Consider the following 19,697-nt stretch of genomic DNA (forward strand, 5'->3'; position numbering starts at 1 on the left):
AGGAAACCTTCTCACTGCGGTTCTGCAACCACAGAGGGCTCTGGATTTCCCAAAAGCTTGAGCTGTGTGTTGCGTCCTCCAACTTGGAGGATAGGCCTAAAAGGCAAGGAAAAGTACCAGTGGCTCTGTGCAAGTGCCAGATCCAAAAATTTGGACATCTCTACTTGTTGCTGGGGAAACATCTGCAACCTTGATTGTCGGGCTTCCCAGAGGCCAGCAGAGGGCACTGCTGCATTTTGAGTGAGTGTGGTGTTTAATCCAATATGAACACATTCTGAGGCATCTAGAGGGGTTGGCTTTCCATCCTGCAGCAGAGAGTGGGAACTATTGCATTCCTGCGTAGGACAGAAGGGAGTTAGAAACTGCAAGAAACCCTTACCAGACGAGTACATTTCTGTTTCATAGATGGGGGGCTGAGTTTTAAGACAGCCCAGCTTCCCTTGCTGGTGGTTACGCAAGGGGGGCACAGACGGGGTTTAGGCCTGGGCAAGAATCCAGCAGTATTGGCAGGCAGGCATCCGGCTCCTGTTACTGTAGATGGAAAATATTAGGTAACAGGTCTGAGATTCCTCTTACCTTTCTCTCCATGGGCCTCTCACCCACACACGAACGTGCACGCCCACACATGGTCTATCCTTCTGTGCGTGTTCAGAGCAAGCGTTTCACTTGAGCGAATCAATGGCCAGGGAAGGAAGGAAGGGAGGGAGGCGATGTTGAGAGACCATAAAACTACGAGCATAAATTAGGGATTGAAATTCTTTGCCTTGGAGGGCCGCATTCCTGTCAGCCCCACTAGATGGACCAGACCAGGAAATCAATTTCACAGGAAGCTTACAACTGCTTTTATTGGCTATAACAAAATCTTCCAAGTCTGTGCTATACCTCTTCCTCCTCCTCGTACTTCAGTCAGTCAGGGAGGCATTTCCCTGGTTCACTTCTGAATGTTATCGTAATTCTGGGCTTTAAAAAATGTTTCAGTCCCTTTTGCCTGGTCAACGGTTCCTGCATATTTCTGATGAGGTCATCTTCCTTAGTTTCTGCAGTTCCCTCGGAAGTCAGCTTTTGGGGGCCAAAACCAGTCAAGGCTGCACTAGTGGTAGAAGTGCATGAGGAAGAAGCCCTTGTTTCTTTCTCCAGGACCTGCCAAACACTCCACTTGTTTGCTGAGCTTCCCAGGAAAGTGATACGTCTGAAATGGCTTGCAGATGGCTTTTGGTGCAGGGGGTAGGGCAAGGACTGCAGTCCGCTTGCTCCCATTCAAATGTCCTCCCCTTCAGTCTTGGCTCCTTGATATTGTGCCCTTTTGTCTTGACTGCCAAAACCAAGCCCCTAAATCTTGAGTTCTGGATCTGAATTTTTCTTTTTGCACCTCTCCCACTACAACAAAATCTTTCATTCTTTTTTCCCTCCACGGGGAACCTGGAACTTGAGGCTTGCCAAAATTGTCAGCACTTCTCTCCCCATTCCTTTGTTTCATTAAAAGCAACTTTTTAATTTATGTCCTGCCTGCCAAGGCACTCAAGGCCGTGAGTGATGCACAAACCCAAACATTTTGCACAGCCGTACAATGTACATACTTATTACTATCTACTACAGTGTTCCTCAACCTTGGCAACTTGAAGATGTATGGACTTCAATTCCCAGAATTCCCCAGCCAGCCAAGTCCACACATCTTTAAGTTGCCAAGGTTGAGGAACACTGCTCTACTAACTCTGCAAAGTAGGTTAGGCTTACCCGAGATCCCCTAGTAAGTTTCCTGACTGGGTAGTAGCTGAACACATTTTCCAGTCCTAATTCAAGATTTTTAATAGCTATACTCCACAGATTAAACTCAGTTTCAGTGGAAGGTGTTTGGGGCCTAGAACGTGACCGTTGATATTTGTCCATGCATCTCTGAGACCAGAAGGAAAGAAATTTAGGGTAAATCGGAATGAGTTCTGGGTAGATTTGAATCTTGTTTGCCATGTTCTGGAAATGAAACAGCCGTTGTTTGAGCAGTCTTCTAGGGCAAGTGTTTGCGTTCCATTTTTATTCTCCGCCAGGTGGCGCTTATGGTCAAAGTAAGGGATATTAATTCTTTGTCATTTTTAAGAGATGTCTTTGCTGTCCTTTGATTGGGCATATGCAAGATGGAGAAAGAGGCTAGTAGGGGTGGTGGGCAAGTAGAATTTCAGAGCAGAAAGTGTTGGCTGTGTCTTTCCTCTCAACCTTGTGCTTGTGTCCTACCTGAGCGCAACAAGCTCCTTACAGCCATATTTACTATGCACAGGGGGATTAGCGGGGATCAACTCTAACTCGCTTGTGGGTGAAACTCAGTGGAGGAAGACTGGACAAGTCTGGTTATATAATCACTGCCTTCCCTACGAAATCCTCCTTGTTGATGTCAACATAAAGCTTTGAAAGGACCCAAATGGCATTAGCTTGGTGCTTTTAATTGCTTCAAGGGCAAAGGGAGAAGAAAAATAAAGAGGGCTTGTTCTGTTCAAGTTCCCCAGCTTGCTGAAAGTTTTACTTCATTCTTTATGTCTGGCTGGAAGAAACTAAAAACAATTTAACTGGCCTGCTCTGAAATTTGTAACTGCAGGGAGACAACCGTGAGTTAAACTGGTGAAAATAAGGCGAAACTCTCCTTGACTCCTTTCTATCTGGAGAAGCTTTGCCTGCTAAATGTTGGTGGGTTCTGATGCTGCTAAAGCAGTGTGAAGGCAGCTCAAACAGACTGTGTGTGTGTGTGACTCGGGGGACTCGGTAAAGTAATATTCTTGAGGGATCAAGGATATTTGAGTGAGCGAAAGGAATTTAAAGCAAGAAGAGGCAGACCATCAAGACTTAGGGGCTCCTTGCAGATGAAGAATGGAAGCTGCAGGCAATCAGTGATTTGGGCTTATTGGACAGCCAGGTTTAAAGCAGAGAGGCTCCCAAGCTGGGTGAGGGACCCCCATAATCAAAATGGATGTATATGTTCTGAGGTAATGATTTCAACCAGATGTCTGTAGTTGCACTGGAAAATGTTGCCTTGGGTCCTTCAGCGTTGGTGTGGGGCCTTTCCCAGCCACCTGGGATCCCCATCCAACCTCCGTTTGCAATCAGTAGGGCTCCCTGGCTTCCCTCCACGGTCAGACAGAGCCTAACAGCTTTTACCCCCTTGGCGCTGCCCTTGGACAATGTTTGAATAAGGGGGAAATAGTGCATTGACACCAGGACAGCTAAACGGAGTTGTCTTACTCATGGGCTAGGGACAAGGAGGAGGCAATGTCCTGGGGACACAGCAGAAAAAAGGTGCTGCCAGGTTCTGTTTGTGCCATGGTGAGATTCAAGTGAGGAAAGGCTCTAAGCCATTTTTCCTCAGCTGGCTGCTTTCCAGATGTTTGGTACTAGGAGTCCTTTACCATCAGCCAGGACTTCAATGGATGATGGGATGTAGTCCAAGTTATCTAGAGGGCACTCACTAGAGGCAAGCAGTCCTAAGAAGAGAAGCCATCATACAATTTTATTAAGGAGCTTATAGGGTGATTCTGTAATAAAATAAATTTGCATTGTTCCCTACATGTGAGCTCAGGATAGCACTATTAAATATTCTGTGATATGCAGCCCACTGTTGGGATATCTTATTGTTACCAAATATCCATTATCGGTTGATTTGTGAAATACTCTCATTGGTGAATATTATTTTAAACTCAGCAGCTTTTATTGAACAACACCCATTGATTTTGAATGTGTCCTATTTTTATTAAATTAAACCCCCACACCCACGCTTGAAAAGTAACCCATTTCTTAAATAAACAAGAAATAATGCTAATGTGATAAATGAAGGGAAGAAACAGAAATGCAGAAATATCCCCAGGATGATGGGGATATCCAGCCCACCTGTTCTGCCAAGTAAGCAAAGTTGGAAAGGAGACTGTCAAAGTGTGCTTTAAATGCACCATTGGGAAGGATGGGGAAAAGGAGATTAAACTTTAACAGAGAAGGTTGCCTATGCTGATAAATGCTAATCTTTCACACATGCAGAAATAACGATCAAAAGAAATATATCAGGAATTAGAAGGCAAGCCCCATTGGTCTGAATGCCACTTACTTCTGAGTAAACATGTTTTGCAACTTAGCTGCCTAGTGAGACCTGTCAGCATCTTTTAAATCAGGACTGATAGCTAGCAGCTAAGGGTGGATCAATGCCATCTGCTTGCTTGGTTTTACATGATTTCAGCTGACATCCTTTCCCTATAAAGGATCTTGGAAATAATTGGCAAGACACTGAGAATCCTCCAATATACTGCAGATGTGCCTTTATGCTTCTATGTTTGCTGTTAGAAAAGTGGGAGTTGAGGATTTCATTGGTAAGTGTTGGCCCTTAAGTCATGAGAAGTGGAGAATGGAGCACCAGTATGTAGTGAGTTAATGCCTGAGGTCTGTAGCTAATGAATGCTATTCATATATTGCAGTAGGGAAGAGTCAACTTGCCCTGTTTAGAGTTCTAAAACAGGTGAGCAGATAGTGGGCTGCTCAGGTCATTTCTGGAATGAACAGATCTCAGTCCTGCAGTTTATCATATTGACATCATCTTTCTTTCTACAAATAATACAACCCAGGTGACCGTTTCCAAAACTGCATTCCATCCCTCACCTAAGAATTCTAGAAAACCATAAGATAAAAATGGGTTGGCTGCTACTGCTAATGGAATAAGTAGGACTTGGAGAAAATAAGGAACATCGTTTTAGAGCTGTATTTTGTCTTTCACATGGTACACACAGACACACACTGTATTCTCCCTGCCTGTTCATCAGTCACACGTGCCACCTTTTCACATCTCTGGTTTTTGCTTCCTGCCCAACGTGGAAGCACCTATTTTTCCTTGGGGCTGTACTGGATGAGGTTCATTATAGCTTCATTCTTCATCACTCCATCGATAAACTCCTTTTCAGCAATTTTATCTGCAAAAACAAAACAAACCGATGTGTACAATGAAATGAATATTTAGGTAGTATGAGATATGAGGAAGGAATCAGTTGAGAAAAGGAACAATGAGGGTTACTTGGTAACAGGTGGAGGTTAAGAGACACATAATGCAAGTTATTTAAATGCTTAATTTTAGGCCCAGATTATTGTTTCCTATTTTATCTTTTTTTTTTTTTTTAAAGTGCTCCTGAGTTTTAAATCAGTACAGAACAAGGGATGGCAGAATGTGCAACAGAAAGGTGGCAGAGTTCTGACTGCCTCTTGAAATGGATGTTACAAACACATTCCTGTATTAATTTGTGAACATTTGGGAAGTTATGAAACTAGGGCTACCATATCTGGGCTGCAAAATTTCATACAGCCGCTAGATGACAGCAAAGCATCAGAGTTTTCTGCATCTCTTTGCTGCTATCTACTGGTCCTTCAGATTCCTGCAGCCCAGATATGGTAGCCCTAATAATTGTTGCTGTATTGGAGAAAGCCTATGTAAACTTGAGAAAAGGTGTAAAAATAGGTAAGCTTCCCCATTTTTCCATTCCATGTTACACAAATGTTAAATGCAAGTCAGAAGTAGGCTTATTTTTAAAAAATGATTGAAGCTAGTTCTGTAAATGTTTTTGGAAGAATCAGAAACATTGGATTAAATTCTGTCTAATTTGGCTGAAATTATACTAGTTGGGTTCACACATTACATTAAATTATAACGTGATTTCTTTGATTTGGGGGAGCAAGTTGCATGAAGCCAGCTGCTCTTGTTTGTTAACCATACTTTATAGCTTAACCAGCCAACTGTGGTTTAACCTTGGTTAAGAAACCAAGTTGTTACATATAATATGAGAGCTAATCATGGACTAGCTATGATCTCAACAGGACTAGATGGGCCAGAATAGGTTTTTATTGTACAACCCTGGAAATTTATGGCAAGGTGAGAGAGTTCCAATGTGTCTTTGGATCTTCTAGGATAGAGAACAGTAATGTCTTGCTTTATGTACTGCTACAACATTGTAGGGTTAGTGTGATGGAGCAGAGAAGGCGTTGGATTAGGGCTGGGAAGACGTGGGTTCTAGTCTACCCTCAAGTGACTTCCGAGTGACTTCAGGCTGTCACTCTCTCAGATTGTAGGGACAAAAGAGTCAGAATTCTTCCCCCCCCAAAGTAACCTGCCTTGAGCTCTTACGGAATAGGTATATATTATGTATTTTACACGTACATGATTATATGTACAAGTTCTATAACTAGTAACAATAAATAGCAGAGGTGGGAGATATGGCAAATTTACCAGTATCTCCCTTGTTAAAATATGCCCACAGCTTGTCAGCCCGTTTCTGGGGGGTGTTTTCATCCTCAGGCAAGATCTTCTGTTCTTCTGGAGGGATCATCTTAAATATTGCCTGGCAGAATAAATGGAAACAAAAATTTTAGTCATTCTTTCTACACAGCAAAGCTTCTTGATACTCGAAGTCATTGCACAGAGTACCTGGAGCAACTGATTCTCAGCTGTAATGGATGGTCTCCTACCAGGGTTTTAGAAGAGTTAGGAGTCCTGCCCTCAGCATCTAATCCTTGGCTTCTGGTCCTACTGTGGCCCATATTGTCTAAACATCTATAGTCTCTATGGATAAGGTGTCTGGATGTAATCAGAGTGGAAGTTTTGCAAATAGCTGCCTTATTCAGGGACTGTAAAGCTTGGGGAATCATCTAAAAGGACAAGTAAATAGGAGAGGAAAAGATGATAAAATGCAAGTGTGGAAAAAGGGGAGACTGGGTGGCTAACTCTACAGAAAAATAATGGTTGAACACTTTACAAAAATAGAAAAGTGCAAGGGAGAGGGTTTTTTAAAATCAAATTTACTGTATATCCCCGTGTTCTTGTTTGCAGCCTGGACACAGCAAACTCAGGGAAGGGGCTGCTTGCTTTGTACCCCTGTGTGGTCAGTTTTGTTGCACCAATAAGAATTTCCCAACTCCTGCAGTGAGATTCATGGCTGAGTATGGATTTAGACTGGGATTTTCTTCATGCAAAATTACCATACCAGATTTTTAAAAGCAAATGCCTTTGAGTCAGGTGTGGCTTCTGGTGACTTTACTGGCATGACTTGTTTTCAGGGCACCATTATGGAAGTGGTCTGCCATTGCCTTATTCTGATACGTTGAGTTCCTAGGGGAGCTCTGTGACTTCTTGCTTGGTCACCCATTCAAACAAATACCTAGAGAAGGACTCAAAAGACTTGTTTATAGCTGAATTAGGGAACCTGTGACTATGGAAGTATTGGCCTAGAGTTCTCATCAGATCCAGCTAGTATGCTCAACATTAGGTTCCCCACCTCTCACTTTAGCACTACTATATCTAATAGTTCTGCTTATTTAATAATGAAACCAGCTCCATATGAGTGGATTGATAGGAACTCTAGCAAGGGTACCATATCTGGGCTGCAAAAATCCAGACATCTACTAGATGGCAAATAGTCCAGATATGATAAGCTTAAAGTAGAACAGCATCAGTGAATCCATAGAGACTTATCTGTGTATTTTGACTTATGGCAGGCCTCTCCCACCTGGTATCCTTCAGATGCGTAGGACTGAAACTCTCATAATTCCCAGCCAGCAAGACTGCTAGCTGTCCTGGAAAGAATCCTGGAATGATAGTCTGGTGCATTTGGAAGAAAAGGTTGATTTGGTTCAGCCTGTTCAGCAAGGCCTTTTTCTTCCTGCAAACTGCATCTAGATGCTGAAGGAGGCTGATCAGCTAGGGCTGACTCACAGAAACTTTTCCCTTGCAGCCAGTTACCAATATCTGGTGCTTATATGATACAGTCATGGTAGGCAGCTGTGGTCCTTCAAGTGTTAGACTACACCTCCCATCATCATTCATCATGGTTCATCCTGGTAGGAGGTAGAATTCTAAAATATCTGGAGGTCCACCCACTCTGTGATGTCCCCTGTTTTTCTGCTGTTCATCCATAAGACCATGTCAAGGTTATCAAGATATGGAACATACCTATTTGGGATCTTGGGTTGGTTGCCTCTCTCACTGAAAGGGCTGGGGGCTGTTTAGCATGGGGTCCCTCTAAGTGGCTGGTAACGAGGAATCTTAAGTGTTAAGAAGGATTCATCTTGTGAGCATTATTTGAGCCTTCCATAGCCGGTCACCCTCCAAGAACGTTGGAAGCAGAGTTCCTGAAATGTCTGTCTGACCATCTGGTTCTGGGAATTCTCTGGATTTACTGGGAACACAACTGGAGAGCATTGAAGGGCCAATTGTCATGAGCAAAAACAAGAGGCCTATAATATCCTACTACTGGACTGCACATCTGAACACTGAGGTCACCCAAGTTCATGTCAAATCTTATTTCCGTTTATCCCAGATTGAGCTTGTAAACCCTTCTCTGATTGAGATTTAAGATTCCCTTCATTCAATCTCCCTGAAAAATACTGCATCATTTTACAATTCCCCATCTGGCATGGTCAACACCAGATCTGCTGGGCTGCTTATGTATTTGCTGTGTGTTTGTAAAGACTGTTGGGTCTAATCCTGTGTCTTTGATGAAGCAGTCTCATCATGCAAAAGTTAAATAGGTTTTTCCGCATTTATATCCATGCACACCCACGCTTCTCTCTCTCTTTCTCTCTCTCTCATTTGTTCTGATAGAGTTGCTAATTTTTGAACTTTTTATTTGTCGTCCTTTCTATGCTTTGCGTTACAGCCTGACACATACAAATTAGGCAGATCAAGTTGTTTTCTTCCCACATTTCTATGCCGTTAATCCTTTTATTTCTGCATATTAAATGCCTGCTGGTAAAGGCACAGGAGCAGAAACAGTTAAGTTACAACTTAGCTCACCAGTTGTAAACGTGGTTGACGGAGTTATGTCAGTTCCATTGCCAGGGTGACAAGGGCCAAAACACCTTTAAAGTCCACAACAGACAGATAACAGTCTGAAGAAGTTCAGACAGACACCTCCCTAATTCACTGCTATAAGTAGTAGGAGGGGGTAAAACATAATCAGATTTGCAAGATTCTGTTATTGTAGCCACTCTCAATAAAAGTCGTTTTAGCCTTCCTGTGGAGTTGATTTCATGGTCTGGTTTACCTAGCAGGGCTAACATCAACCTTCCCTCCAACCACAACCCTATGAGGTGGGTTGGGCTGGGAGGGAAAGAGGCCGGGCCTAAGTCACCTTTGCCTGAGAGAGAATTAGAATTCCTAGTTTCTAGTTGAGCACCTTAACCATGGCACCATGTAAGTATAATATGTGCACTTATGCTCTTCAAGCAATGAAGACAGTTCTATGTACATACACAGATCCTGAGTGTACTGTGCCATAAACCTCTAGGACTTACAAACTTATTTGGGATGTTATAAACCACAAGCTCTGTATAAAATTCATTCCTTCTAAAACCAAGGAGACAATATGCTTCTGGTGCTTGTGAGTTTTGAGAGGACCAACTGAAGATGTGTTAACGATTTCCACTGATGGGTGACGCTCATCAGTTCATAATCAGATCCAAGGTTTGTAAAGCCTACGTATGAAACAGATGCCTAATTGATAACAGGTTTTGCTGTGGTTACAGATTTTGGGTTTAGAAAATTTGCGATTTTTGAAGTGCAATATTCATGCGTACATCCCTCCACTCCCCGACGAGGCTGATATAATATTTGCATTAAAATTAAATAAAACAGGTTCAAGCAAGCAGGTAAGGAGTTTTGGAGACTGACTACCACACAGCCTAATTGTTCCACCTATAAAATGGGAGCAATACAGGCCTATCTTAAAAGCAGTGTATCTTAAGAGAATATTTTGTTCTTAGTTGTGATCTGCTTTGGGGTCTTTTGCTAGACCGAGAGGCAGATACGTAACAAATACATATCCTATTGTGAAATTCTTTGGTTCCTTTCCTACTGTTTAACCTCCTCCTCCCAGTTTTCACGTAAGCCATTTCTTGAAAACATTTCAGGCATGCTGAAGGCTCAGAAGCAGAAGATACTGGACAGAGTAGCCTCCAAGATTCAGAGGTGGTGGCCTTTTATTGCCCTCTATAACCTGTTCCAGGTTTCCTGTACGTTGCACAACTAATCCTCTTTCAAACTGCACATTCTTCATTTCTACATCTCTCTCTCTCTCTCTCTTAGTTTTAGCAAGAAGCCAATTTAGGCCTAATATTTATTTTATTTATTGCTTTTATATACCATCAGATGCAACAAAAATGACTCCTGGTAGCTTATAATATAAAAACTTAAAAGCCAATAAAAGCATTTTAAAAAACCACAAGGCAGTAAATATAATAGTGATGTGGAATCAACAACAGGACTCAAAGCACAAATAATCAAGGCTAACTGCAGTCTTTATTGATAGTGTGTGCACTGGAATTTGGGAACTATTAATGGACTTGCTTTTTCACTGAAGACTTTTTGCAAGATGTTACTGATTCAACATAACTTGTTTGCATTGAAAAAAGGGAGAAGAAAGAGTTACAGAACCACCACCTCCCAGACAGTCTGCTCTGCCCCACTGCAGCCTTAGGGCATTCATGGGGCACCTTTTGCAGATCCTGCTACAGGTACGTTTACCCTTAGCTATTAATTTGGCTTTTTCCACACTGAATAAATTGCTCCTGGAGTTGAAGGGAGTGTCCTCCTTAGTACACTTTAGAAGGGGTCTCTTATTTATTTTCTCAGGCATTTTAATGCCATTGTTTTAGCATTTGGTTTTGTTGTTTATGGTTTTAACGTTTATTCTTCTTTTAAAAAGTTTTTGCTCCACCTTGTAACCCACCTAAGAGCCGATAAAAACAAGCCTAGCCTAAAATGTGTATGTGATCATGGGAGCATGTGCGCTGAAAAAAAATTATGTGGATGGAGGAGAAAAATGGGCAATTTATTTTGTTAATTTGGAGTCCCATATGTCTGCCAATAGGGTAAATCATTGTGATAGAAAACCTCTGGCTAAGCTGAGAGGAAAAAGGACAACCCATTCTAAAAGTTACATTTTGCACACTCTTTGTTTTGGAGAGCATTTCCCCTTCAGTTTGAAGACATCTACAGAAAGGAAAAAGTTTGCTATATAGGGATGTCTGAATGAAAGCAGAATTGTTCTTGCAGAATTCTTGCTGTGTCTGAGAAGTCCTGTGCTGCTGATGGAAAGAAGAACAGGTCTGTCCATAAATATCATTTGTTATATGAACTAGCAAATATTTTGAGAGCCAGTTTGGGGTCATGATTAAAAGTACTGGGCAACCAGGAGACCTGAGTTCTAGTCCTGCCTTAGGCACAAATCCAGCTGGGGGTCTTGAGGCCAGTCCCTCTCTCTCAGCCCAAGGAAGAACAAGGCAAGGGCAAACCACTTCCAAAAAATGTTGCCAAGAAAACTGCATGGGCTAGTCTGGACAGCTGCCAGGAGTCAAGATGGCCTCAAAGACAAACACACCCACAAAGGATAAAAAAAGGATCTGCTGTTGTCTTGGAGAATCTTGTTTCAGGATCACTTCTGCATCAGGCTGCAGCTATACTTTGACAGAAGGAGATGAAACAAAGGGTTGAAATAGTTTCAGCACTGACTTTGTTGGAATTTGCTCTGTGCTCTAAATCAATGGGTTTGGTATTGCAACCTCAAATGGGAAAGGCCATTAGAAGACCAACTAAGGCCTTCTATTTCAGTTTAGGACTGTGGACCCCAGCTATACACACTCTGAAAGAACACAGAACTTTTTCCTTGAAATAGAAAACTCTCATAACTTGGAAGAAGCTGGATTTGATTCTACTGAATAGGATTTTTTCCCCCTTTAAATGAAAAACATTCTAGAATATGTTATTTTAATGCAGTTTAGACTTGGCTTCAGGAAGGCGATAGAACTATATGGGTAATTCTCTCCCATCTTAGATTTTTTTTAAACTGTACCCACTGAAGAACATTGAATAAGAACTATGACTCTGAGAATTAATATAAACCCCAGCTCAGTTTAGGATTTCATGCAGTGGCTTTGATCATGGAACATACCCTTATATTCTCTCTGTCCCAGGTTGTATAATGGGAATATTTGTAATTTATTTCACAAATTTGTTGTGACTGTACTGTGATTTGTTACTGGTTTGGCACAAGTTGTGTGAATTCAGCCATATTGCTTTGACTGGTTTATGGGGTATGTCATATTACAATGCACAAAGCTAGCCAACCATGATTTACTCAATCATGTATGACTTTAGCATGATGTGTGAACCAGATTTCATCTTGTTAATGCCTTGTAGAACTTGGTAGAACATCTTTGGGGAAAGCCACAATGGTTAAATATGCTTGAACTAATTTAGATTAGTTGATATAGAGACAGTGGAGTTGTCCGACAAACTGGATACCCCTGCAACTTTATCAAAAAGTGCCTGACCACTCAACTCACTACAACCCAACCAACAGAAGCTATGAAAAGGGTAACACTGCCGTACATCAGAAGCATCTCAGAAACCACCAACAGACTGTTACAACTGCATGGCATTACTGTAGCACACAAACCAACTAAAGCCCTCCAAAACATCTTAAGTAAACCAAAAGACCCAGTAGCCCAAGAAGGAAAAACAGGAGTTATCTACAACATACAGTGCAAAGACTGTAACAGCCACTACGTAGGACAGACAGGCAGGAGACTAGCAGAGGGCATCCACGAACACCAACTAGCAGTCAGGAGACACGATGAGAACTCCCTAATCTCACAACACATGGACAGGCTCATCCATACTTTCAACTGGGAAACAGAGCGTCCTAACCAAGCCAAATCCAAAAACGCCAGGAATTCCTGGAAGCCTGGCACTCAGACAAAGCAGCCATCAACAGACACAGAGGTAAACAACATTTATACCATTCAAAAGAGACAATAGAAAAGCTAAAAAGGAAACAAAAAGACCAAAACACCTCCTTACCAGCAATCAACACTCAGAGAAGCAAAGATTAACACCAGGATTAATACCGGATGAACAACCAAGCAATAAACAGCAGCCCAATCAAGGAACTCCCAAGGAGAGAACAACACCCCCACCAACACAAGCAGGGCAAGCCACGGTACATAAACTGAGAGCAAGGCCCACTCCCTCTTCGCACTGAAGAAGTTGCCTAGTCGGGCAAGGAAACGTCTGCAAGCAAACAACCAGGCTCAGAGAGCACCAAGTTCAACCATGAGCTACAGATATTTTCTTCTATGGAGAGAGACAGATTGAGTTCTTTACTTGAGGAGCCAGCTCAGCTCTTACATTAAAATGACTTCCTTTTTCTTTAAAAGATAGACCTTTACTCCCAGAAAGGAATGGGTAGAAGATGATTGACACCAATGCGAATTTAGAACTGTTTCTATTGTAACAATTGTGCTCATCCCATTAAATAAGGGTAATCAATTTTGCCTCTCCCCATTTGGGAAAGGCTAATTCCACTTGGGCACAGGAGATAACTGTCAGCCAACGTAAACTTCCCAGCATCTAGAGGTGGATTGAGAAAGTCGCACAACCATTAAGCATTATTCCCTCCCATTGATTACAACTGCCTTGATTTGGGCAAGTGCCCAGCCTCTCATAAGAATGGCAGTTTCTGTGGCTTGAGCTGGTCCAGGGAAGATGAGATCTGCGACCCAGTTAAGTTGGACAAGACCACATACTTGAATGAGAAGGACTGGATTTCATGAGTTTCCATCTACAGGTAGTCCTCATGTAATGACCATTTGTTTAGTGATGGTTCAGACTTACGATGGTGCTGGAAAAACCAACTTATAACCGGTGCTCCACTTAACAACCATTGCAGCATCCCCGCGGTCACATGATCACGATTTGGGTGCTTGGGCAACTGGTTCACATTTATAACTGTTGCAGCATCCTATGGTCACGTGATCGCCATTTTTGACCTTCCTGGCTGGCTTCTGGCAAGCAAAATCAGTGGGGAACTGCATGATTCGCTTAACAACCATGTCCGCTTAATGGTCACAATGATTCGCTTAATGACCACCACAAAAAGGTCGTAAAATCGGGTTGGATTTGCTTAATGACCGCTTTGCTTAGCAACCAAAATTCCAGTCTCAATTGTGCTTGTTAAGCAAGGAGTACCTGTGCCAGAGCAGGCTTATTCTTCCCATAGGAAGGTGTGATGCAAGGGAAGATGGTCCCCATATGATCCAAGTTTCAGAGGGACCAAGGCAGTAACAAGAAGGAGCTGAGTACAAACTTATCCCACAAGCTCTCTCTTCTTCCTTCCAAAACCATTAAGAATAAATATGCACAGTAGTTATCGCTGTGCTATTGCGCAAGAAGACTTTTTCATCACACATCATAAATGTCCAACCCTTAAGAGCTTTCCTGAATCCCCCTACCTCCATGTCCCTGCCACAGAGTACCACCTCCACTCCCCAGAACTTCCTCCGCACTCACTGCAATGATCTCAAGAACTTCGTTCTTGCTGATCTCTCCGTTGCGGTCTACATCAAAGAGCGAGAAAGCCCACTCCAGTTTGAGGTTGGTCTTGCCAGATGAGGTCAGATGCAGAGCGATGATGTACTCCCGGAAATCAAGCGTCCCATCATCATTGGTGTCAAAACTTCGAAAGACATGCCGAGCATATACCTTGGGGTCCGAGTTGGGGAAGAAATTGGCATAGATCTTTTCAAACTCAGACCGACTGATGCGCCCGTCAGGGCATTGTTTCTGGAAGCTTTCATACCATTTGCACAGCTCATCCTCTGAGTACTTTGTGTTCAGTTTCAGGTCTTCAAGGATCTCCTTGGAGAGCATCCCGCTCTTCTTATTCCCCATTGTTTGGTTGGACGCTCACCTCCCCACCAGTGCTCCTAGAGCTAGCCAGTGCTGTCTTGCTTCAACTGAGTTAGTGGAAGGGCAGATGACCAGAACACCTTCTTATATAGACTGCTTGGGATGGGCCTTAGAACCTGTCCTTGCCTCCCCTGATGGTCATGAATGCACAAACCCAGATATCACACATACAAAGGGAGATACTATTTTGGTTGCGCTGATCACCGTTGCTCCAAGCCCTTTAGCACAAAGGAAATCGGCTTTAGGCATCACTGGTCTTTCTGCCTCCTGTCCCCTCATCCCCCTAGCCTTTAAGAGCCCAGCTCTATTTAGACCGTTTCAATCCTGATGTGTACATGGATGCTGGAAAGAACAAAAATATGAATGGGGAAAGATGGGCAGATAGATGGACAGGCAGTCTCAGTCATTGATGTGTTGGCTACTAAAAGCTAGTGAACTATATTTCAAGTAGTAATTTAGGATTTAATTCTAAATTCAGGGAGGGAGGAAGGAAGGAAGGAAGGAATACACCAAGTTAAATTGTCTATTTCCATTCTGTTTGACCCCTATGGAAGAAATATTAACAATCAAGTGTCTTAATTAAGAAATATTTCACTTTCTACATTTTCGAATTAGGTAATAGTTTTTCATCCAGATAAATTGGTATTGTTTTCATCAAAGTAATGCTATATAATTACAGTAACTGCCCAAAGGCAGAGGTGTATTTTGGTAGACATGATTGCAGTTACTGTATAGACGGCTACTCGAGGAACAAAAGAGAGCTTTATTGGTTTTATGATGAACGTGTTCCATGTGTAATGTAACTACGTACATTGTATGATGTAACACCTGTATTCCGACGATCTTGGGGGATGTGGTTAGTGCTGCCCCTGCCCCATCTAAAACTTGATTTTCCCCCAAGCCATTGAGACTGTCCCAAGTAATACTATTATTCTTCACTGGGAACAAGGTCTTAGCCACAGAGACCTCTTGGTAAAATCGTACCTGTGACATAGTCTTACATAGCACTCCAATAACAGGTATGGATATTTCTTTTCCTTTGCGAAGTTGGTTTCCTAGACTGTGGTTTAGATAGCTGTGTCTATTATTATTTTTAATTGCTCTGTTTAGTTGTTGGATGATGGCTTTAGAATTTTAGCCTGTTGGTCTTCATAACTGTCATTTCAAAGCCTTTTCTGAAAATGGGTGCTACAAGTCAAGAGCGTCCATGGTGGTGGTGGGGGAATCAAAAAAGTTTAAATGGTGACCATGACAACGTGATCAAAGCCCCACCTCTTTTTACATGCATTGCATCATGCATTTGAAAGTACCATATTGACTTTTTGATACCCCCTGTGTGTCAAAAAACCTCTTGGAGATTGTTTTCTTTTTTTCCTTTTAAACTGAAGGCAGCCTACAACTGCCATCAGTTAATTTATAGAAATTTATAGAGTGTGGCTGCATTGACAGAAGCTTGTTGGAGGAAGCTATCACAGCTAGTATAGTTTATTGGCTGAGATTTGGTTGGCTTTAACATTAATCATTTAGAGCAGTGTTTCTCAACCTTGGCAAGTTTAAGATGTGTGGACTTCAACTCCCAGAATTCTGGAAGTCCACACATCTTAAGCTTGCCAAGGTTGAGAAACACTGATTTAGAAGGACTTTGGGCCTCATGATTTATGGAGTCAGCCAAGCTATCACTACAGTAATATAAAGCCAGCCTGCATTAGTGTTACATCATTCTAACAATGGCTGAAAAGGTGGCTGCGGAATTCTGGGAGTTGACGTCCATGCATCTTAAACTTGCCAAGGTTGAGAAACACTGATCTAGGGCATAGCTTTATTCTATTCTACGCAAGCCGAACATTTGGGGGGACTGAACTGTTTGTTATACAAGATGTCAACCCCTCCACTGGATAAAAATGGCTCTATATACAATAGCTTAGGAGTTGGATCTTGAGTGGCTTTGGGCCAGTCATTCTTTCAGCCTCACCTACCTTACAGGGTTGCTGTGGGGAAAAGTAGGAAGAAGGAGTGCCATGTCTGCCACCTTGAGTCCCTGAATAAAAGACATGGTATAAATGTAACAAAATCATAAACAGGAGTGAGTAGTTTCAAGTGGTGGAGTACGTGAACATAAACAGGAGGCAAATGTAGCAAAAAGGATGACTGATAGATTGGGTTGAGTTTTGGGCTAGGGTCGAAGAGATTGGGGTTCCAATCCCCCCTCCACGACAAACCTCTTTAGCAGACTGTGAGCTAGCCCTTGTTGCTCAGCCTAGTCTGCCTCACAGATTCGATGTGAAGAGAAAAAATGTAGGGAGAAGGTCTGCTTTGATAGGGAGGGAGGGGAGGTATAAATGGAATAAAACCCCGTTAGGACTGAATCTCATTAGAATGCAGGTGGTAAGTCTGAGAGGCTTACAGGTTTTCATGCCGGGATCCAGGATGTTCCTCCTCGTTCCTGACACTCCTTTCTCATATGCCTCTTCTGAAAAACTGCCAGCAGCAGCTCTTGCCTCGCTGTTCCTTCTGTCGTGAAATCACAACCCACATTTCTCTGGCTCTTTAATCTGGCTAAGGGAAGTCAAGGGATTCACTCCCAAACTTCCCACCTCAATTTCTCAGTTAAGACATTCTTTTTCATGCTGATGCACAGGCTCTGATCGTGAGGTAGTATGGTGTAGTGGGTAAGGAGTTGGAAGAGGCTCTGGGAGGCCTGGGTCCAAGTCCCTCTCAGCCACAGATGCTCATTTGGATGACTTGGGGCCAGTCGCTCTCTTAGCAAACCTGTCCCACAGGATTGTTGTTGTGAGAAAACTCTGTGGAGAGAAGGCTAGATGTATGCTACCTTCAAACTTTCTGGAAGAAAAGTGGGATATATGTTTTACAAATAAATAAAACTCAACATACTCAAGAGGTTAATTGCTCTGGTCCATTGCTAATTTGGCTGTCCCTTGCTAGCCTTGGCCATATGTTCAATCCTCTTTGCCCTTCCAGATCTGTCAGTAAAGCAGTATTAATGTCAAATGAAATCCATCAGGATTCAGTTGAGTGTGTGTGTGTGCTTGTGTGTACATGTATATGCCGTAGAGACAAACTTCCTTTGCATTCTGGAAGGAGAGGAAAAGACGGGCAGAAAAGGTTTCCAGTCCCTGTCTGCTTCCCCCATTTTTTTATTTTCAATCTAGTGGTGGTGGACTCATCCAGCTAGATGGCCAGTGAATTCAGTGAGCGCTGTAGTTTAGCACATCTTCAAGAAACTAAGTTGGTTATGAGTACAGCAAGGAAGTAGGCAGTGTCCTAGTAAATCTCTGCCTTGCATTACAGCAGGTGAGGAATTCTCCCACAGTGCAGGAAAAACATCTGGGGACCCATTTGAAGCTCCTTGACCTTCTTCTGGCTGATTAGCACAGAGACAACCCAGGATCCAGGCTTTAGAACTGGAGTCTCCAATTTGTGGAAACCCACTCCATTCTTAGCTCTGTGCTAAGGAATTTCTACATTTATTTGCTTGCTTATTAATTAATTAATTAATTAATTAATTAAAGCTGTCACTGCCCATCTCCTCCCACCAGAGGGACTCTGGGCGGTTTACAACAACAGCAGTCAATTAAAACAGTAAATATAAAATACAAATACAATATATAAAAATATAAATACCATTAATAAATAGATATAAAAATAAGAATAAGAGTAAAATCCAAGTGGCAGATCTAATTCAGTCTATGCGTGTGAGGAGCTCTCTAAGATACCAGCCATCCCCATGCAGAGCTACTCCCTTCTCTGCCCCAAGCCAGATGGCAGAGCCAAGTCTTCAGGCTCCGCTGGAAGGCTAGGAGTGATGGGGCTGACCTCACCTCCACGGGCAGCTTATTCTACAGGGCGGGAGCTACTGCAGAGAAGGCCCACTTCCTGGACCCCGCCAAACGGAATTCTCTTGTAGACAGGGTCCACAGCACGCCCTCTCTGCCTGACCAGGTGGGATGGGTTGATGTGATGGGGAAGAGGTGGTCCCTCAGGTAACCTGGCCCCATGCCATGTAGGGCTTTAAAGGTGATAACCAACACCTTGAATTGGACCCAGAACCAGACTGGTACCCAGTGCAGCTTGCACAGTAGAGGTGTCATGTGTGCTGATCGAGGGGCACCAAAAATAACCTGTGCGGCTGCGTTCTGGACCAGCCGTAGCTTCCGGATACTCTTCAAGGGTAGCCCCAAGTAGAGAGCATTGCAGTAGTTTATGTGGAAGATAACAAGGGCATGAGTGACTGAAGGGCTTCCCGATCCAGGAAAGGGCGTAACTGGTGCACAACACGAAGTTGAGCAAAGGCCCTCCTGGCCACGACTGCCACCTGCTCTTTGAGCAGGAGCCGTGAGTTGACAGTTCTTGGCATTTTTGTGTCCTTGACTAGTGGCTGGCTCAACCACCTCCTTGCCTAAAGCTTCACAAAATGCTCTTCCAGCATGGTCATAGATCCAAGGCTAGATCTGTAAACGTCTTAGATGATTCAACTTCATTTCTTCATCTTATAAAAATTAGGATGTAATTTATCCTGCTGGTTGTGGGAACAGGTAACAAAATCAAGCAGATGAAGTCCCAGTCTTAAGATCAGATCTCTGGAATTTCTAGATCTGATTTGGGATGTAGAAATTTGTTTTGTACCTGATCAGCCAATATTGACTGGGTTTACACATTGCACAGAACTTAGTTTGGTTTTGATTGCATGTTGTACAAACTCGGAAAACTGTGGTTTAATCAATAAACCTTGACTTAGTAAGATGTCTGAATCAGATCACTGTTGGCACTCCAGCCATATTGAGAGAGGTCTTCCACGTAAATTGTTTCCTGCTCCTTTTAATTGGAAATGCCAGGAATTGAAGATGGAAATTCTCCCACTGCTCCCAGCTTATTTTACCACCACAGATCTACTGTGCCACAGACATTTAGCTGGGCCATTCAGGATTAT

The 19,697-nt window shown here is 42.8% G+C and overlaps 1 protein-coding gene across 1 annotated transcript; it reads right to left on the bottom strand.

Moving 5' to 3' along the window:
• Nucleotides 1–4,842: 4,842 nt before the first annotated feature.
• Nucleotides 4,843–14,731, bottom strand: RCVRN (recoverin). The gene is made up of 3 exons (XM_063301232.1): nucleotides 14,351–14,731; nucleotides 6,236–6,347; nucleotides 4,843–4,931 (listed from the first exon to the last, which is right to left on the bottom strand). The coding sequence occupies exons 1-3, from the start codon at nucleotides 14,729–14,731 to the stop codon at nucleotides 4,843–4,845; spliced, it is 582 nt and encodes a 193-aa protein (XP_063157302.1).
• Nucleotides 14,732–19,697: the final 4,966 nt, after the last annotated feature.

The sequence above is a fragment of the Candoia aspera genome, chromosome 4 (genome assembly GCF_035149785.1).
Source record: "Candoia aspera isolate rCanAsp1 chromosome 4, rCanAsp1.hap2, whole genome shotgun sequence".
In the NCBI taxonomy this organism is placed as follows: domain Eukaryota; kingdom Metazoa; phylum Chordata; class Lepidosauria; order Squamata; family Boidae; genus Candoia; species Candoia aspera.